Source organism: Chaetura pelagica, unplaced genomic scaffold (genome assembly GCF_000747805.2).
Source record: "Chaetura pelagica isolate M959 unplaced genomic scaffold, ChaPel_1.0 scaffold40, whole genome shotgun sequence".
NCBI classification, from domain to species: Eukaryota; Metazoa; Chordata; class Aves; order Apodiformes; family Apodidae; genus Chaetura; species Chaetura pelagica.
In genome coordinates, this window is record NW_009952160.1 from 1,691,249 (window position 1) to 1,711,711 (window position 20,463).

General features: G+C 37.4%; 1 protein-coding gene across 1 annotated transcript in view; it reads right to left on the reverse strand.

The window, feature by feature from the left end:
* NUDT12 (nudix (nucleoside diphosphate linked moiety X)-type motif 12) overlaps positions 1 to 19,405 on the reverse strand; it is a 119,526-nt gene extending 100,121 nt beyond the window's left edge. The window contains 3 exon segments of the mRNA XM_010007230.1: positions 13,496 to 13,577; positions 18,974 to 19,047; positions 19,257 to 19,405. Coding sequence (XP_010005532.1) covers positions 13,496 to 13,577; positions 18,974 to 19,047; positions 19,257 to 19,405 — 305 coding nt within the window.
* Positions 19,406 to 20,463: the final 1,058 nt, after the last annotated feature.

Sequence of the window (20,463 nt, forward strand, 5' to 3'; positions counted from 1 at the left end):
TCAGTATTGTGGTTTTGTTCAAATCCTATTTGTTGTTATGGAAACAGCATCCCTATTAAGCTTCCTGCTGTAGATCTGCTCTATAAGACATTATTTAAAATGTTCAGCATCAAAAGTACAAGGATAACGTAAGTTCAAATAATACTTGGTTTGACTATTATTACTTTATACCCTTAAGATGTTTTAAACAGCAAATACACAAAACAGCTACCAGCCACCCCTCAGTCTTCTGAAATAGTGTAGTTTTGCAACATTTGAATGGTAACGGATTTTTATTTTTTTTTTAAATTAGAGCATCTCTTGTTTCACACGATTTCATGTGGTCCAGATTGTCTCAAACTGTATAAAAGAGCAGTACCAGCTGGATGTATGACAGTGTAAAGATGCCAGTGATTTAGTAGACTTACCATACATTTGCTGAGGAAGACTTCCTGTTAGATACTGAGGCACTACTATTTCTTTGTGGAAATTACTAAGACTTGGCAATTTACCATAAATAGTCAGTACTCTTAATTTTTTATATTAAAAAAAAACCCAACAAACAAACCAAAAACTGACAGCTTCTGTCTGGGTACTGTATGAGCAAATATCCACATCTAGAAGAGTTTGCACTCTGAACATGCAAAAGAAATATGAATGAGAGGATACTGCAAAAGTGATAGTAGTGAAAGAAGGTTTGAAAGATTTTTTTTTTTGCATTTATGTTGGAGGTGAGAATTAATTTGGAATGATAAACTAAATGGAATTAGTGATGAAGCAGTCCACTAAAAATAAAAAAGAGAATGGAGACAAGAGAAGGAGCAAGTAACAAGCCAAGGAGTAAATCAGAATGGAAAGTGTTAACAAGTTTCCTGCCCACAACTGGTTACATGTGAACCCCAAGCAGCACTTCAGAATGGATCTCGAAAAGTAAAAGAGAAAGGCTTGAGCATATAGTGAAGATGAACATGAACATTTTAAAAAACATACTGCTGAGTTCAGAATTTATTACCTGTCCCTAGTACTGACTTCGATTGCATCCAGCCATTTATTATGTAGATTTATTTACTATAATACTAACTTATTCTGGTTTTGTGCTTGGTGGTTGCTTTTCTTTGTTTTTTGTTTTCTTTGTTGTTGTTCTGTGGATTTTTTTTTTAATCAGCCGTGCAAGCTAACATCATGAACACCAAGAGACTACACAGGAATCAAGTGAACTTTATCAAGAGGAGGTAAATCATATTAATATTCTCTTTAATATCATGGCATAATTTTAGCCAGGGGCTCCCAGGAACCTTGAAGAGTCTCATAATCAGTAATAACATATGTTCTGTGCCAGTTTGCAAATGAACTGAGAAAACAAATGTATAAAGAAAAGTATTCAAGTATTAAAATGTCTCTTTCACTTCCTAATTAAAATAATACAGCCTGAAGAAAAAATAATTAATTAATTGTAAGGTAAAAATTGTGTCAGATAGTATACAAACATGTTTGGTTGGGTTTTTTTCTATGTACACTAAAATGTAATACCTGCTATTATTTTATTTTACCACGTTGTAACATATAACTGTACAAAACAGTGTCAAATGCCAAACACCACAAGTTATTTTCAGATTTGAATGAAAGGACACTGAATCAAGCAGAACAATTCACTTTGTAAAGAACTATTTTAATTAGGTCCTACACAAATTTATATTTAATGATGAATTTTGTTCTGTTCACTCTGTAATTTGGTTTAAAGAGGTCTGGTAGAAATTTTGCAAAATTACGTTCTGACTTCTGAGCAATTTAAAATCTGCATTAAAAATCAAATAATATTTATATACAGACAACACATGAGAAAGGAAAAAATATTAGAAATCACTAGTTAGGCTAATACAAATATTAATGCTCTTGTATAGTTTCATATCGAATAGTTGCTACCAAGAGATAAACATATTGTTGAAATGTACTATGTAAATATGCAATATCTAAATACATATTTAGTATACTCTGACATAGTGCCACTGACATCCCACAGGAATATGTTTCTTCTTGTAGCTTATATTTCTGAGAGGCTGAGGTTGTGAACAGATTACTTAGGAATAATGACTAATTGTAGTCTCCTGCTTTGGGGTTTTCGGTAGGTCATAGTTTCATACTCACTCTACATGCTGGATTTGACTGATTAATTTAAGAATAAACAGAGCATAAAACCAAGGGGAAAATCTCACCAAGGAGAGAGTACTTTATATAAATTTTTATTGCCTTCTGCTCTGACCCATAACACAATTCAGAGATTAGCAAGGCTCTTACAAATTTAAAAGAACAAGATTCTGAAAATAAATCCCATCCTTTCATAGTCTGCATTTTCTGAAAGGCATGCACTTTTCAATCTCTTAAACTGCAGTTAATTTCACTTTCATTCTTTTCACTCAATTAAGTAACAATGTAAAACTATAATAGATGTAAAGCTTTTGTATAACTAATGAAGGTATATTAAGGTTGAATGGAGTAAGCTTTGTTGAGCTCCATTGGTAGACCACCAATTTAGCTCTGTCTACCTCTCTGAATAACATGAATAATTTCAGCTTTAAAATTACTTAAGTTTTTAAAATAAAGACACAGCAAATAGTATTTTATAATATACAGATTAAAAATAAGTATAATCCAGTATAATAATGACTGCATTTTCTTTATAATTGAGCTATACTGAAAAAAGACTGCGATTTAAAGAGAAGCTCAGTAGGACTTGTGGTATTACAATTTATTACTGAGCAGTCTAGCTTCTCATACATGGCAGTGTTTTGATACTGGCAGTGTTATTCTTATAAATGTCTTTTGAGGTTTACATAAAACCTGAAATTACAGACTCCCCAACAGAGAAAAGTGAATATGAAAAAAATTATATGTAATGAAGAACAAATGATCTATAGTACATATTCTAGCTATTATTAAAATTGAATTTTAGAGTCTACACAGCTGGTTTTAAGATAACAGCTAAGAGCGTCAGCTGTCTGTTACATCTTTATTCAGATTGACCTAGACATTTTCTTTGAAGATGCCAAGATATTGACTTTGTAAGACTCATATGGAGTAATCTAACAATGCCAATTTAATATTCAAATCATGTCACATTTATCTATTGAGCAAAATGTGACAAAAGATACAGTCTAAAAATGTCTTGAAATAGAAAAGGTATGTTTGTTCTCTAGTATTTATGCAAACATCATGACATTGAGATAAGTTCTACACACAGTAGTACATACAAGATGTACACAAGACGTACATCATCTACACAAGATGTACATATGTACATATGTGCTAAAACATGTTGTCCTACAAACTAAAAAAACCCCAACAAAACAAAACACAAAACACAAACAATTGCAGGAAAATAATTGGCATAATAACTAATGCAAAAATTTCTGAAGTGACGGAGTCTATGCTGGCTATTAATGAGATATTAAAAAACTGGATTTCACATTTCTACATTGAAGCCATATAGTATTCTGTTGTCACATTGACTTTCCTTGATACTTTTAAGTATCATAGAATTACGGTATAGTTTGAGTTGCAAGGGACCCTGAAGATCCTCCAGATCCAACCACTGCATAGGCAGAGGCAGTTCCCACTAGGTCAGGTTGCTCAGAGCTCCATCGAACCTGGCTTTGAACACGTCTAGGGAGGAGACATCCACATCCTTCCTAGGCAACCTGTTCCAGTGTTTCACCACCCTCACACTAAAGAATTTCTTCCTGTGTCTAGCCTAAATCTGCCCTCTTCCAGCTTAAAATCATTACCCTCCTATGTATCCTATGGTTGCACTCCCTTTTCAAAAGCCCCTTCCCAGCCTCCTTCAGCCACTGGAAGGCTGCTAGAAAGTTTCCTCAGAGCCTTCACTTCCACAGGCTAAACAGCCCCAGCTCTTTCAGCCTATCTTCATAGGATAGCTGCTCCGATCATATTTGAGCCCTTCCTGTGGGCCCTCTCCAGGAACTTCATGTCCTTCTTATGTTAGGGAGCGCAGAATTGGACACAATACTACACGTGGGGTTTCGTGAGAGCAGAGTGAAGGGGGAGAATCACCTCCCTTGGCCTGCTGGCCACACTTCTTTTGATGTAGCAAGTTGGCTTTCTGGGCTGCAAGCACACACCGCCAGCTCATTTTGAGTTTCTCATCCGTCACCACCCCCAAGTCTTTCTCCTGAGGACTTTTTTTGATCCATTTTCCAAACAATCTGAACTTACACTTGGAATTGCTCCAACCCAGGTGCAGAACCCTGCACTTGGCCTTGTTGAATTTCATGCAGCTTACATGAGCCCACCTTTCAAGCCTGTGAAGGTCCCTCTGGATGGCATTCCTCCCACCCAGCATGTCGACTTCACCACACAGTTTGGTGTCATCAGCAAACTTGCTGACGGTGCACTCAATGCCACTGCCCATGTCACTGACAAAGATCTTAAATAACATTGGTCCAAGTACCAACACCCAGGAACACCACTCATCACTGTCTGGACATTGAGATGTTGACCACAACTCTTTTTGAGTGTCACCATGCAGCCAATTCCTTACCCAACAAGTGTTCCATCCATTGAATCTGTATTATTCCAGTTTCAACACCAGTGTGTTGTGCCAGACAGCCTTTGCACAGGTCCAGGTTGATTATGTTGGTTGCTCTTCCTTTGTCCACTGATGTTGTGACTTCATTATAGAAGGCACCAAATTAGTCAGTCTGTAGTTCCCTGGGTCATCTTTTTTCCTTTTTTGAAACGGAGGGTTATTTTCCCCCTTTTCCAGTCACTGGGGATTTCACCAGAGTGCCAAGACTTTTTTAATGGGATGGACAGTGTTTTTGCAGCTTCATCAGCGAGTTCCTTCAGGAGCCACGGATGAATCCCATCATATCCCAGGGATTTGCACACCTTCAGATCCTTCATATGATCATGAACCTGCTCTTCTACAGTGGGGAGACCTTCCTTTTCACAGTCCCTGCCTTTGCCTTCTCTAGCTTGGATGGCGTGACCAGGGCTCTTGCTGGTAAAGTACCTCATTGAGTACCTCAGCCTTGCCTATGTCCTGTATGGCCAGGTCTCCAGTTTCCTTCCGAAGTGGGTCCACATTTTCCTTAATCTTTCTCTTATTGATGACATACCTGTAAAAACTTTTCTTGTTGTTTTCGACATCCATGGTATCTTGGTTTGGTGGGCTTAGGGGACCCCTCCACACCCTCCCACCGGAAAATGACAGGATGTATTACTGAGACCACTCTCTGCTTGAGCTTATCCGAGCAGTTCAAGTGGTGAGCACCCCTCACATAGGATCTGCCGACTACTGGATGGAATCATAGAAAGTGACAAACCTCAATTTAAACTGCACCATGCCCACAAAATACTCAAAACATGTTATAAAATAATGTGAATTTAATGAGGACTTATGATCGGGAGTACAAGGTTCTGGAAAGGTAAGGGCTTTAAAAGGGAAAGTGGAATGAGTATGTTTGTGTGTGTTCTTGTTTAGACTCTGAATGCCCAGAAAGATAAATATCGCAAGGAGGGGAAAACAAGGATAAAGATAGAGGAAGGTGTTTAACTAAGCCCGACGCTGTGTCCTCCTCTATCGTGGTTGTGTATGCGTGTGAGGGACTTTTACTTTTCCAGGGATAAAGCCACAGAAAAAAAAAAAAAAAAAAAAAAAAAAAGACAGGAGAGGTAGGTTCCATAAAGAAGAGTGTGGCCAGTAGGCTGCAAGAAGTAACTGTCCCCCTCTACTCTGCCCTGGTGAGGCCACAGCTGGAATACTGCATCCAGTTCTGGGCTCCACAGTTCAAGAGGGGCAGAGAGCTACTGTAGAGAGTCCAAAGGAGGGTAATGAAGATGCCTGGGGGTCTGGAGCATCTCTTATGAGGAAAGTCTGAAAGAGCTGGGACTCTTTAGCCTAGAGATGAGAAGGGTGAGGGGAGACCTTATCAATGCATGTAAGTATCTAAGGGGTGAGTACAAGGAAGATGGAGACAGGCTCTTTCTTCATAGTTAACATTATCAGAATGAGAAGTTGGAACATAGGAAGTTCCATTTAAATATGATGAAAAGCTTCTTTACAGTGAGGGTGATGGAACATTGCAATAGGCTGCCCAGGGAGGTTGTGGAGTCTTCATCTCTGGAGATGTCCAAAACCCACCTGAATACAATCCTGTGTGAAGTGTTCTATGTTATCCTACTTCAATGGGAGACTTAGACTAGATGATCTCTAGAGGTCCCTTCCAAATCCAGCAATTCTGTGATTCTGTAAGTTGTAGAGGTCCCTTCCAACCCAAGACATTCTATGATTCATGATTCTATGATTTTATGATTATGCTTCTCTTCATTCTTCAATAACTGCTTCTTTTTTTTTCCACCACTTTCTTGCTCCAGCCATCTACTGTTTTTCAGCCACTTCCTCAGCTCTGATACATTTCACCTATGAGCAAATCTTGTTCTCTCTTCATACACCAAATTTGAGAATAAAACACAGTCTAGTTCTCAAGACAGTTTCAATAATGGTCTTTGTAATTTAAAATTTCACAACTTTGCTAGCCTTAGACATCTTTATTCTGTCAGGATATAAGAAGGTAATACAATGTAATAGAATAAAACTACATAGGATAACATGCAACACTACAGTAAAATATACTAAAATACAATAAATTTAATATACAAACAAAATTTCAGAGTTTTTTAGCTTTTTGAGTTCAGACAGTTATGGTAATTTTGATTGCAATATGAATTACTAGCATGCACAAATGATGACAAGTATGTAAGAACAGTAGAGGTTTTGGCTCAGAAACATTAGAAGCTAGATACTGATCTGTACTCTAAAAAAATCCCTCCAGGGTAATTGTGGCATAGATTAATTAAGATTAAATAATGTTTTATTGTATAAACAGATGGATTGAGAACACTGATACTCTTCATACGTAAGGAGCATTGTTGAAGGTAGCAGAGTTGGATTTTGATTTGTCTGAACAGTTCATTGGATTTAGTAAAACAAATTCAGACCACTAAGTTGTTTTGGAATTAAATGAAAATAACTTTCCATGTGACCAAAGATTCCTATTAGCTTTTCAGCAGAGTAGGTTCCCAAAGTCAATGCTATTCTCTCTTTATGAATATATTTCCTAAAACCAAACCTAGTATTAATTAATATAATAATAAATTAATTTTAAAATCGTATTTAATGAAGGAAGGAAGGAAGGAAGGAAGGAAGGAAGGAAGGAAGGAAGGAAGGAAGGAAGGAAGGAAGGAAGGAAGGAAGGAAGGAAGGAAGGAAGGAGAAGTTGCTATAAGTTTTTTTTTTCTATTTCATTTTCTCAATACTTGCTGAATAATCTCAAAGGTTAATTCAGCTCCTCTATTTGTGGCATCTGATATAACTGCACTTCAGAATCATTAGCAATTTCTTCATTGTACTGGTAAAAATAAAATAAGAAGAGAGTATAAATTAACATAGTGGTAAAGAGTCTATGAATTCAGAAATCATTATTTTAAAATGAGAACTTAAAGATAAGCCTGATAATTACTTTAACCAAATGACAGGTTTGACTGTATCTTAAGGCAATTAGCCAAGTTAGAAAGAAATTTTTACTTTCCTAGATTTATTTATTCTTTTTTTTTTTTTACATTTTAATTACATAAATTAATCACTTAAAAAAAAAAGAGTTTCACTAAGATGAAGTACAATTCCTTTTCTTCTTCTCTTTTCATTACAATTAATAATAATATTTTTACCTCAAATAAAATAACATTGAAAGATAGCGTATGATTCAGTCCTTATTCTTTCTCTATGTTTGGTACATTTTTTTTTTAGTTTGATAGGTAATCTTATTTTAGTTCTGTTGCTCATGATGACAAATACCTTATTTAATTAGTAGATTCAAAGAGAGTTTCAGAGCTCCTTATCTTTCTAGCTTTGTTATCTCATCTATGCATCTCTTGAAAGGAGCTAAGATGTGTATAATGCTAATTAATTTTGTACCACACTAAAGCTGTTAAGCCAAGTATTCAAATTCTTTTCTCAATTCAAATGCATTCTAAAGCTTGAATTTACTAGTACTAATGCATAATTTAATTTACTTTAAGGTAGTTAAACTAAATTTGATTCAGTTACATGAAGGCACTCTACTAGTCTTTATAAATATATACAATATTTATATCCATGGATTTAAGCAAAATATTGTGTTACAAATATTGTTCATGACATGATAGAATTGCAAGGGATAATGGTTTCTAGAATCCTTCACGTCCCTCTGTAAAAGATTATGATTAAAAATAAAGCTGAGAGCAAACAATGAAGGATAAAATTAACATAGAAAATATGATGGCTGATTGAACAAGAAAACCTATAGTGTACAGCTATAACAATATCAATAGAGAACAATGAAACTAGTTTTGGAAAGGAATAAATTAGGAGCCTGCAGAAAAAAAGAATGAAAACAAAACTTAGTTACTTCAGAGACCGCATGTTTCCCTTCAAGTTTTATATAAACTAGACAGATGATAAACAATAGCTGTAGGCATTTCTGTTATTTCCATTCTCTGTACACAGTGCGTGTACTCATAACAAGGCTCCAAGAGTATACATGTGAACAATGTAAAACCGTTTTTCATGTTTAATGAAAGCCTAAACATTTCATTCGTTAGTAATAAATTAAACTCAATGTATTTATGAGGAGCAAGGTGTGATGTGGAGGTATTTGCTAGTGCATCTGTGGTGCCATGTTCCATAGGTGTTAAGCCACCCATTTGACTCCATCAAACTAAAAAATCTTACACTTACGAGTAAATGGTAAAGCCTTTTGATAACTGTGCAGAAAGAACCAGGCTTAATTGTGTGGTCAATATGAAATCTTCTCTCCTTTGTAGATTTTTTTTTCTTATTTCTCCATTTCATTTATTTTTCTGCAAAAAAAAAAAAAAAAAAAAAAGACTGAAACAGAAAAGAGGAACATCCATTACTTTATATTTCCTTTATGAAAATATTGTTTTAAAGAACAGAATGGATACAGAGTGCTGTACATAACAAAGTATAAAATGCTGTTAATAAAAATCAATAATTTGACATGTCTGGTGCAGCTATATTAAAATTATGTCTCACTTCCTGGAAGCTTGAGAAATATATATTTATATTGCCACACATTTTGAGAAAGTTAATTGATGTACAAAAGGATGCTTGAGAGCAACACTAAAAATTTAAGACATCTATATATTTATAGTTTTCTCATGAGTGTGGAGATTATATATCTAGAAAAAACCCCCCACTATGTCAGAAAGAGAAGAGTCACAGTTTGACTCAGGTCCGACAACAATGCTCTCGATCCCCTCCCCCTCCCACCCAGGTAAGGAAGGAGAGAGAGAAAAAGAGAGAGACTTGGCTGGATTGAAAACTAAACTACACAGCTTTAATTAAACACTAATGAATGATACAAGAAAATATATACAATTATATACAGATATACTCAGGTGTGGGCAAAAGCCTCTCGCCTCCCCCCACCCCAGCAACTCCCACAGCACTTCCCTGAACTGGGAAGAGTCCTGAGGAATCCCAGAGCTGCTGCTGGAAAAAGCAGAGAGTTATGGGGGTCAGAGAACTCGAGCCTGAGGATCGACGGTGATGGATGAGCAGAGTCCTCCCTGGACGCCGGCCATGGACGGAAGAGAAGGGAGAAGAAGAAGGAAGGAAGTTGTCTTCTGTGATCTCTGACCTTCCTTTGAGCTTACGTAGATATATGGGATGGAATATCTTTGGCCAATTTTGCTGTCTGTCTAACTCAGCCTCCTACGGGGGGTCACAGATCTCCCCGTAGTGTCTGAGCCGGCAGAGTGCAGGTGCAGCCTTGAAGCCTCAGTAGTTAGAAAAACATTCCACTGTCTTATCAGCCTAGCAGAACACACTTGCTAGTTACAAGAAAGCTTACTGAAGGAAAAAAAAATGAGTAAAAAGAAAAATTGGCTTCATCCTGGCTCAAACCAGGACAAACTTAAAATTCAGGGAAAAATATATAAAGAGATTGATGGAATAGAGTTTTTAAAAAAATATGTCTGGGGAGAAATGCGTACTATGGATGGTCTTAACAGTGCCATTTAACCCAAATGAGTCAGCAAATAGCCTTAAAATTAAAAATATGACTGTGTTCCAAAAATGTTTGTCCTGTCAAGCTTTATTTCTATATTTTTAATTTATTTGTCATACAGCACTTAGTCTCTTTAGTTATGTACTTAATTTTTACTACTATACTACTACTATTATACTACTGTAATTAGATTAATTAATCATGTATTACATAGGGTGAAATTCTGGCTTAGACCTCTATAGGTAAGTATAGGATAATAAAAGAAAAGTGAATGTACAGCCTACTAAGGACTGTACATAATGCCAGACTGTAAGAGAACACATTGGTATTTTAGAGGCTTGTATTTTTCAGAAACATCAAAGTGTGTGATATGACTCCTACTTCAGAGGCAGAACTTCAGGAACTGTCCTAGGCCTGAGGTGTACTTTAAGGAATGCAACATTGAAGTAATATTTCTGTATGTTTCATGGAGGCTTATGTAATTAAATTACACTGATGATAAATTAAAAATAAACTTTTCTTAAATAAACTTGTTTAGCAGAAAACTAACAAGAAATGAGGCTTATCAAAATTGTTTAACACTTCGACAACATAACCTGAATGTTCAAGATGAAGTACATTGCAATGTAAGTAAAGAATTACAAGATAGCAGATAACACAGAACACCAAAGGACTGAGATAAGGTAATGGAAAACAAATCTCTTCTGGACCAGGGCTATGGGAGAGAGGGGAGTGGGTTTGCCAGAGGGTAACCTACAGCAACCTAGGACTAATCACATCCCAGGGAAGAGATTTTACATGTTAATTTCAGACCCTTTCTGTAATAAACTAGCCACTAATCGGAGCATGTGCTGAAGGCCATTAGTTATATAATTGAAAGGTGACAAATGAGCAAGTATTGCACAATTGTCTTTGTTCTAATCTGCATAAAAACCTGCAAAAACCCTGCAAACCCTCTGAAGGGGTTTGCAAACTATCACCTGGCACGTCTTTCTATACAGAACTGGACAAAAAGTTTAGAAGGTGGATCTTGACTCAGTGTGATCACTGACTCCTGCACACCGTGGACAAACCTAAACCCTGATTGAGAGACACCACTGAAATGCGTATGTATTGACCACCACTGTGTGAGCATGACAAGAGCTGTGGCAGAATTTTTGAGGGCTTTTGTCAGGTCTTTGTCAGGGCAGATGCATTTGCCACACGATATCCAAGAAAGCTCAGAGAACAATCTTGTTTCTTACCACCCCCTATTATGAGTTACGTCCTTTGTACTCTAAAAACTATCTAGATACACAACAAGGAAAAAATAAATTACATGCATTTCTGTGAGCTACACAGCAACACTAAGATTTTGTATTGGTGCTTCTGCTTAACATCACTTCAGAATCCTAAATGTGTTTATTCAAATATACTGCAAAGAAAGCAGGATATTATATTTTTTATACCAAAGTCTGTGAAGAGAAAACCTAAATTGTACAATATGTTGCATTCTGAAATGATCAGAAAAGGAACAATCTAAATAACCCTTCATTAAACATCTTTTAAAGCCATCTGGAGACACTAAAAATATATGAAGCATCCTCTGCTTACATTAAGCACAATATAAATCCGAGCAACTACCTAATGAAACTAAAAAATCCTTTATGGGGGAGATTTAATTTAAAAGAATTTCAGACCCTGTGACGGAAGCATGGGATGCTCCTTTACCATCTTCATGTTAAATTCTGTGTTCACAGCTTCAGAGGCAGTGCCATGATGGAAGCACAATGCCCTAACACAGCACATCCTCCTTAAAGTAGAAGACAGCCCCCAGGAAAAAGGAAAGTGTATATATGGATGGAAAAGAGCTAAGCTCATTTGTAGGGACCAGGAGTGCCACAAGTTCCCCAAGGCTCTAGATTTCTTTTTGAGTAGGAGGCAGCTAAAGGAAACAGCAAATGAGGGGGAGCTTGGAACCAGTACAGGCTGTCATGAAAAGTACTCTGTAATTCAAATATGGCATTGACTTAAAGATCCACCTCAGATCAGCTCAGTCCTTCTAATAGTGCAGCTACTTGAAACACAGAAATGGCTTATGGTCTGAGGAATTCCATAAATCTTAATACTAATGATTAAGGATCTTGTCATCCCACTTTGTCATCTCTGTTTCAGCGTAACTGGATTTGTTCCTTGGCCACTAGAGTATCAAATGAAGTGTCAAATGTACATGGCTTTTGAATACATCAAGGGATGGTGATTCAACCATCTCCCTTGGCAGGCTTCTGTAGTGCTTGACCACTCTTTCAGTATAGAAATTCTTCCTAATTTCTAGTCTAAACCTCCCCTGCCACAACTTCAGGACATTTCCTCTCTTCTATCCTTATTTTCTTGGGAGAAGAGGCCAACATCCACCTCACTATGACCTCCTTTCAGGTAGCTGTAGAGGGTGATGAGGTCTCCCCTCAGCCTCCTTTGCTTCAGACAAAAAAGCCTCAGTTCCCTCAGCTGCTACTTGTATGACTTGTTCTATAGACCCTACAACAGCTTGGTTGCTCTCCTCTGGACACACTCCAGTAACACAATGTCCTTCTTAGTGAGGAGCCCAGAACTGAACACAACATTCAAGGTGTGGCTTCACCAGTGCTAAGTACAGGGGCACATTCACTTCCCTACTCCTGCTGGCCACACTACTCCTGATGCAGGCCTGGATGCCATTGGCCTTCTTGGCCATATGGGCACACAGCTGTCAACCAGCACCTCCACGTTCTTTTTGGCTGGGCAGGTTTCCAGCCACTGCCCCCCAAGCCTGTAGTGTTGCTTGAGGTTGTTGTGACCGAAATAGAGAATCCAGCACTTGGCCTTACTGAATCTCACACACTTGGCCTTGACTCATCAAAGCAGACTGTCTGGGTCCCTCTCAAGAACCTTCCTGTCCTTAAGCAGATCAACACTCTCACCCAACTCGGTGTTGTCTGCAAACTTACTGGGGGTGCATTCAGTCTGCTCATCCAGATAATTGATAAAGCTATTGAACGAAACGGGCTCCAAAAGCTGAACCCTGAGGGACATCACTGATGACCAGCCACCAATTAAATTTTACCCCATTTACCACAACTCTCTGGGCCCGGCCATCCAGCCAGTTTTTCTCCCAGTGAAGAGTTTACCTGTCTATGCTGTGATTTGCCAGCTTCTCCATGAGAATGCTGTGGGAGACAGTGTCAAAGGACTTACCAAAATCTAGGTAGACAATGTCCACAGCCTTCTTCTCATCCAATATCTGGGTCACATGGTCTTAGAAAGATATTAGGTTGGCCAAGCAAGACCTCCATTTCATAAACCCATGCTGGCTTGCCCTGATCCCCTGGCTGCTCAGCACTTGCCATGTGAGCTCACTCAAGATGAGCCTATCCCTGATCTTTCCCAATACTGAGGTCAGGCTGACAGACCTGTAGTTCTCCAGATCCTCCTTCCAGTCCTTTTTGTAGATGGGCATCACATTAGCCAGCCTCCAGTCATCTGTGAGTTCCCCTGTTGATAAATGATAGATAGAAGCTTAACAAGCTTAACACTGTATTCCGTAAAAGCCTAGTCCCATTTTTGGTCGGGGGGAATTCCATACACTTTCCCTGGAGGTTGCTGGACCTTCTCTCCTCTAGCAGGGATTCCTGTGAGAGAGACTGATTCTTGAAAATTGTGATTCACCCAAGGAGACCATGCTGTAGCCTGGCAAAAGTGAGAAATACTAACTCTTTCACTGTCTTTATTACTAAAATTAACATTAAGTAATCTTCATTATTATGTTTAAGACTGTAGAATCCTTTAAAGGTGATAATTACTATTCTAGGCCTAGTATAGAACTTGATGATAAGTAAGTTGCTGGCATTTTAATGGTTACATTTTGTTGTTTCATTTAATCATAAGCAGTAAAAGTCACTGCTAATATACCCTTTGCATCCAAACTGCATTTCTGTTCTAATCTCCCAATTTCCCTACGCTTTTGCTGTACTTGTGCCTCCCATCCAAACAGTTAAGACCCCAAAATTCTATGAAATAAATCTTGATTACAGCATATATGTTCTTTCTGTCATCCGATGTCTCTAGAATAAGTATTCTAGAGACATACGACTCCTCAACAATGACCTTCTTTTAGTTTCGTACATTAGTGAAGAAGAATGGTATGGCAATACATCTGAAATAAATTTGAGAGTAATGCAAGGACACCTGTGAAGAGAAAACATCCATTAAGCTGTCTTAAGCAAGTTTGTTTTACTACCTGTCCAGAAACAAAAGTGAGTTCAATAGTCTATTCTTTTTTTTTTTTTTTCTTTTTCATTTTAAGAATAATAAAGAATAATATTGGGAAGGGAAGCTTAGCCTCTATCTAAAAATGTTGTTTGTGTAGTTGTGTAGATATAAGGATCTATCTGTACTATTACACTGACACTGAGTGTGCTGGTATAGCAGTTACTACAGTCATCACAACTTGTAAGTTCAAATCAGTACATGAGGTTTATCTTTTTAGTCCAAGTACAGTAGCTATGTTTGAGAGCCTTATTGTTTCTTTTCTTTGAGACACAGTGAGACACTGAGGCACAGTGTAAAAAAGAGAACATACAAGCATACAGAATCATAGATGTTGGACAAGAAGAATGCCTGGAATATCTAGTCCATTTCTCTGTCAAGACGGTGTATTTTCTCATTTTACTAATGCTTCACCCTGTGTAATTTTAAATGTTGGATTTAAAAGTAAACCATATCTGTGTATATAATTTTGTCTCCATTTTCAACAGTTTCTACTAAAAATGCATTTTTAAAAAAGGCCTTTTTGAGTAAAACTGACAAAGTAAGCATGCAAATTTAATCTGTTCAAGAATTTCAGATGTGCACAGGACACATGCTTGTGCAGAAGCAGAGTTCACCTGTTTCACTTTTGCAATTCAATTGCACAAGGAGTTTCTACTCTTACATTGGACAGAGATAACACAAACCCCTAAATTCTCATAATATCCCTTTATTGTCATGCATCTTATTTTATTTTATTTTTTTCTTGAATAACTCTGCAAAATAATTAGTTTCCTTGTTGTTGTTTTTGTCTGTCTGTTCCCTTGAAATATTTATAAGTTATTATCAAGTACTTTAAACTAGTTGGTTTCTCTGCCAGAAGGGAGATGGTAAATTCATAATGAAAACAGAATAGTAGGCCTACTGTGAATCCAGTTGAAGACTCCGTCTACCCAGATCTGACTTGCCTTTCAGGATTAGTTATATACCTCCTTTAAGTTTTCTGAATACAATTTTTCTACAGTTAATCAATAGGAATTTTTTGCTGTTGTGTTAAAAGCTTGCAAGAAGAATGTTAATAGGCCTTTCTGAGGCTCTACCACTTAATCCTGAGTGGTACTCCAATCATCATAGAATCACAGAATCATAGAACCATTCAGGTTGGAAAACACCCTTGGGATCACTGATTCCAACCATCATCCCTACTCTACACAGTTCTCCCCTAAACCATACCCACCCACACCCATCCAAATGACGCTTAAACACATCCAGGGATAGTGACTCAACCACCTCCCCAGGCAGCCTATTCCAGTGTCTAACCACTCTTTCTGTGAAAAAAAAATTCCTAATGTCCAGTCTGAACCTCCCCTGTTGCAGCTTTCAAGAGAAACACATGTATTTGAAGAAAACCTTGCTTCTTTGAGTTAAATAGCAGGGATACACATGGATCCAGACAACTAATTAAAAGATGCAATAAAACCAGCCTGTGACAGTTCCCTGCAGGCTGTTGGCAAACAAATAGGCACATATGGGAACCACCCACCCTCCCAAACTGAGTTGTTCAGCATAACATGAGAGAGACATGACAACTGAGATGAAACAGGAAGACAAAGAAGCAAAAGTAGTAAACATGACAGAAAATAAAAGTAATACAAATATGAGAATGGCATAGATTTAAAGCAATCTAGCAGAGGGGGAAAATGTTTACCATATATGAAAATGCTGAGTGCTTCTTTTGCATATGCTAGCTAAACAGTCACAATCCTTCAAAGCAAGCACGTAGATAAACACAGAAACTGACACTGAGCAGACCACGGAATTTTTGTGGGCTTCTATACAAACCATAAAAACGGAGACAAATTAAATACTCATTGTATTACCAATAGAGAAACGTAAAAGACTAAAAGAATCAAAAGAGATAAATTAATTTGTTTCACATCAGAATTGTCAGAGAGAAAACACCAGACAAGGAAACACTCTGAAAGCACCTGGGACCCGCCAAACTGGCAAAATACAAAAGCTCGCCCTTCAGGTAGCCAGAACAGGCACATATTGACTCAAAAGGAACTTAGTGAGAACTTTTAAAATAAATAAATATTTTTTTAATTAAATTGACTCAACATCATAAATCCCAACGAGCTACTCAGATGGATGAAAGTAATGCCAATAAAACCAGCATACACTCACTCAAGTTTCACAGGAAGGGATGATACATAATTTTGCAACATGATAAACACATGGTCATAGTATCCAGTTACATGAAGGATGACACTGAGAATAAAAAAGATTTCCTTCTTTATATTGCATCTCTCATATCCTACTGGTTGCCGTTTCTCTTCTATTGGAGTAGATCCAGCTGAGGAATAGATTATTGTTGGTAAAACTAGAAAAATATTTTGAAATATTATAAGTTTCCATAAGCCTTTATATGAATCCAAGTATCTAAGTGAACACAGTCAGTCTAGCAAGCTTGCATGTCTAAATTGAGCACTTTAAGTCATTTGTAGGTGAAAAGAGTCTTCTTATCAAAACACAAGACTGTAGGTATCATCCTGTTGTCTCTGCAGTCACTAACAGATTTCAAATATGAAAGCTCTGTCATTTTTTTCTGCCAAGTATGCACCAATCTCTGAAGGTTATTGGACATGCTCTTTGTGTAGCTGTCAAAAATTACCTGGGGTGGTCATTACTATTATTGTTATTATTATTAATTATTCTTTATCATTTTTTTATTATCTGATTTTTATTTAATTCTTTTTAACTTGTGTGAGGTTCTCATACATGATAGTGGTAGCCCAGGTTTGAAAGGCTGACTTTCTCTGGAGTCATATGTAGTCAGTGCTCACTGAATGCAGGAACACACTGTAACTGAACAGTGAGGCAACCTAATCTTGTAATGAAAAAGTGAGATAATCTGTAGGGCTGGAATTTCAAGAGGAAGGTCCTTGTGGAACTAGTCCCTCACCTACAGATTGAAACCACGAAGCAAATGAGCTTGAATAAATAAATAGCAATAGCTATTTGCACTTCAACAGACCACACCTGACACTGACCCATCACTAGCCAGGGCAGCCTGCACAGATCTACTAGAGTTGTAGCCATAAAAAAGTATCCCTCTTGCATGTCATTGCCCAGTATTTATTTTGACACTTGATAACAGCAGGCTCCAGCTTCTACGTAGAAACATTTTTCTTTACATTCTTCTTGCTGGACATGATGTGCCACCATGGGAGATATTCCTGTTAGTGCAATGAGATCTGCTTCCCACAAACCTAATCAACAACTCTTTTTCCAGTAAATACTGGGAATTTTGCCTTTTGTGGTATTTTGTCCCGGAAAGGCTCTGCGTACTCAGGGTTAGTTATTTGTTCTGAAAAAAAAATTAGTAACAGTGAAGAAAACAAGTAAATAATGTTTCCAGGCTAACCTAGCTTCATTGATGGGATGTAGATGTCAGTTGTCAGGTGAGAACCTTAGAGTACCTTTTACTCATAGGAAAGTCCACCAAACTTGCAGTTGGAATGAAATCTTTGTCAATGCCTTCTTTCTCTGGAAAAAAATCAGATATTAAATATCTTTCTCCAGACTTTCAAAAGACTGTGTATTTAAAGTTCAGTTTTAAGTGTCATAACATAAAATATTTTAAAATGTCAAATCTATTAGCTATTAGTAAGTAAGTTAAAGTGAGATTACATGCATTTTTTTCCACTTGTACTGAGGTTTGTGAAGGTAATATTTAGACTCGGGCCTGTACCCAGGGTTTCTTTCATCCAGAAATTTGAAAAATTTTATCCTATTATTTTCACTCCTTTGGACAGGATTAAATTTGGGCTGGGAAAGGTGAACTATGGTTTATTACACAAGAGGTCCTGGAGGCTGCACACACAGACTGGAATGTCTTCTTCTCTAGCTATGAAATCCATCATGCTTGGAGGTCTCAGCATTGTGCATTAAAACCTCGACATTAGGTGTTTGGCAGGAGGGAGAAAAGGACACCCATCACTATTCAGCAAAAGAAATAAAAAAAAAAATCCCCTCAGCTCCTTTGTCTCATGGTTTGATGTCCATGGTGGATCTGAAATATCAAGGAAGCATCATTTGACAGTGGCACAGTAGAGTGCCTAAAGTATACTTAGTGACAGGAATAATCTGGGCCAGTTTGTGGCTGTCCAGTCAAGTGGATGCTTTTAACAATTGGCACATAGCCAACAATACACACTAAATGTGAAGCCAACAACAAACAGTTTTCATGAGCCATGCTCAAAGATGTTCTATTATTCTATTGAACATGTTCTATTATGTTCTATTGAACATAATAAGAAAAACACCAGTGCTAAACAAAATCTAGCTCATCCAGGGTGAAAATCTACTATTCAAAGTTCACTGAAACACTCATTCAGACTTGAGAGACTGGAAAGAGTCACTGGTATCTTTAGTGGACTAAAACAGCGCTTTCAAGGTCAGAAGTGTGCTCTCTCATTTGAATATGAACGGAAGAACTAATGTCGAAGGACATAAACCTATGACTGCAAAACTACTTCTTTGGTTAGAAATGGAACATTTGCTGAAGTTTGTTTGCTTGTTTTGTTGTTTTTTTTCCCCTGAGCTACTTTGCCTACTTTATGTCCTGTGTTACACCTTACTGTGATCAGACATGACCAGCAGGGTTTCCTTAATCTCTTGCAGTCTGCAGACTCTTAGCTGGACTTCTGGCACCCTAGAAGAACACAGCAAGGTGCAGAATCTCTACCTAGAATCTCCAGTGTGATCCAGTGGAATGGCAAGGCTCAAACCCTTTACCTCTTTCCTTCCCATGTACATGAGGCATCTTAGTGCTCTGTAGCATGTACCTCTTTCCACATTTTCATCTGATGTGGGAGATAAAAATTGGAGTAGTTACAAAAGCATGATGGAGAAAGAGCTTACTGTTCCACCAATACCCATTGTTTTCTATTGTCCAGGCAGAAGATGAGATGTTTAAGGATACCCATCTTGTTCATAGTGATGACTGGTTCCACAACACCAAAAGCATGAACTACTTTCCATGGAAGCTCTCCATTCCAGTTCATTCCCATATCCCCTTCTTGGCAACATATCTTGATCCATGATTGCATTAACCTGCCATGAAATACTAGCAAAAATAGAGATCTGCTTTACTCAGTCCATTATATCTACATTTTTATCATCAGTATATTTTTTTTCCAAGATGCAAGAGAAAAAATGTGTACCTTCTGCTTACACATAGAAATGGACAACCTAGTTAAATCTACAAAACAGATTTTTTTTTTTTTTAGATTTAATTTGTTATGATATCACTCAGGAACTCCTCTTTGTTCAGGTTCTGCTGCTGTCTGTGGCTGACAAAGACTGCTTTATCATCAGTGTCTTGAAACAGGAAGTGAATGCTCCTAACCTAGCCAGCATCAAGCATGGTTGGCTTAACTATCTCCCTGTGCTTGAGTTCCCCCATACAATCCAGATCTGGTCAGAATCCTGTCTATGCCCTGATACACCAAATTCCAGTGTTGAATATGTCTCCTGTTTGTCCTCATCACAACCCCACAGGGTGTCACTGTGGACCTGGAAGGAGATAAAAACAGGTGACAGACTTTGCAGTTGAAGTAATATTAACTGCTGTATCTCTTTAGCAGATAAAACAGTTGTTTATGAATTGGGAAAAAGAAATAAAAAATTAAAAATTCCTTGCTAAACAGGGACAAAGAATCATCAGGTGTGGAAATCTAGAGAATAGTTTTATTCCCAGCCCCATTTAGGTCTGTTCAGTGCCCTTAGTTTCCAGCAATTCAAGGCCGCAGTGGAGGAGGAATATAATAGAATTTTCTTGTAAAATGTTAGGAAGTAATGGTTCTTAGCACACCTAATCCTGACCTTACATAATCTATGTACCACTTTCCTTGTAGGTAAAATATACTTCAGACAAAATAATTATTGTTGATAATGTATTTTTAATTAAAAGAACTGTTCTGAATTGCCTTTGTAGTGTTCTGGGTGTATGTATCCCTATAAACATGTATTACTACACATAGGTTATTTTAGTTTAATTATGGAACTAGGTATTTCATAAAGCCAGCCTCTCATTTACCTCCTTCTGAACACTTACTAACTTCTCTAT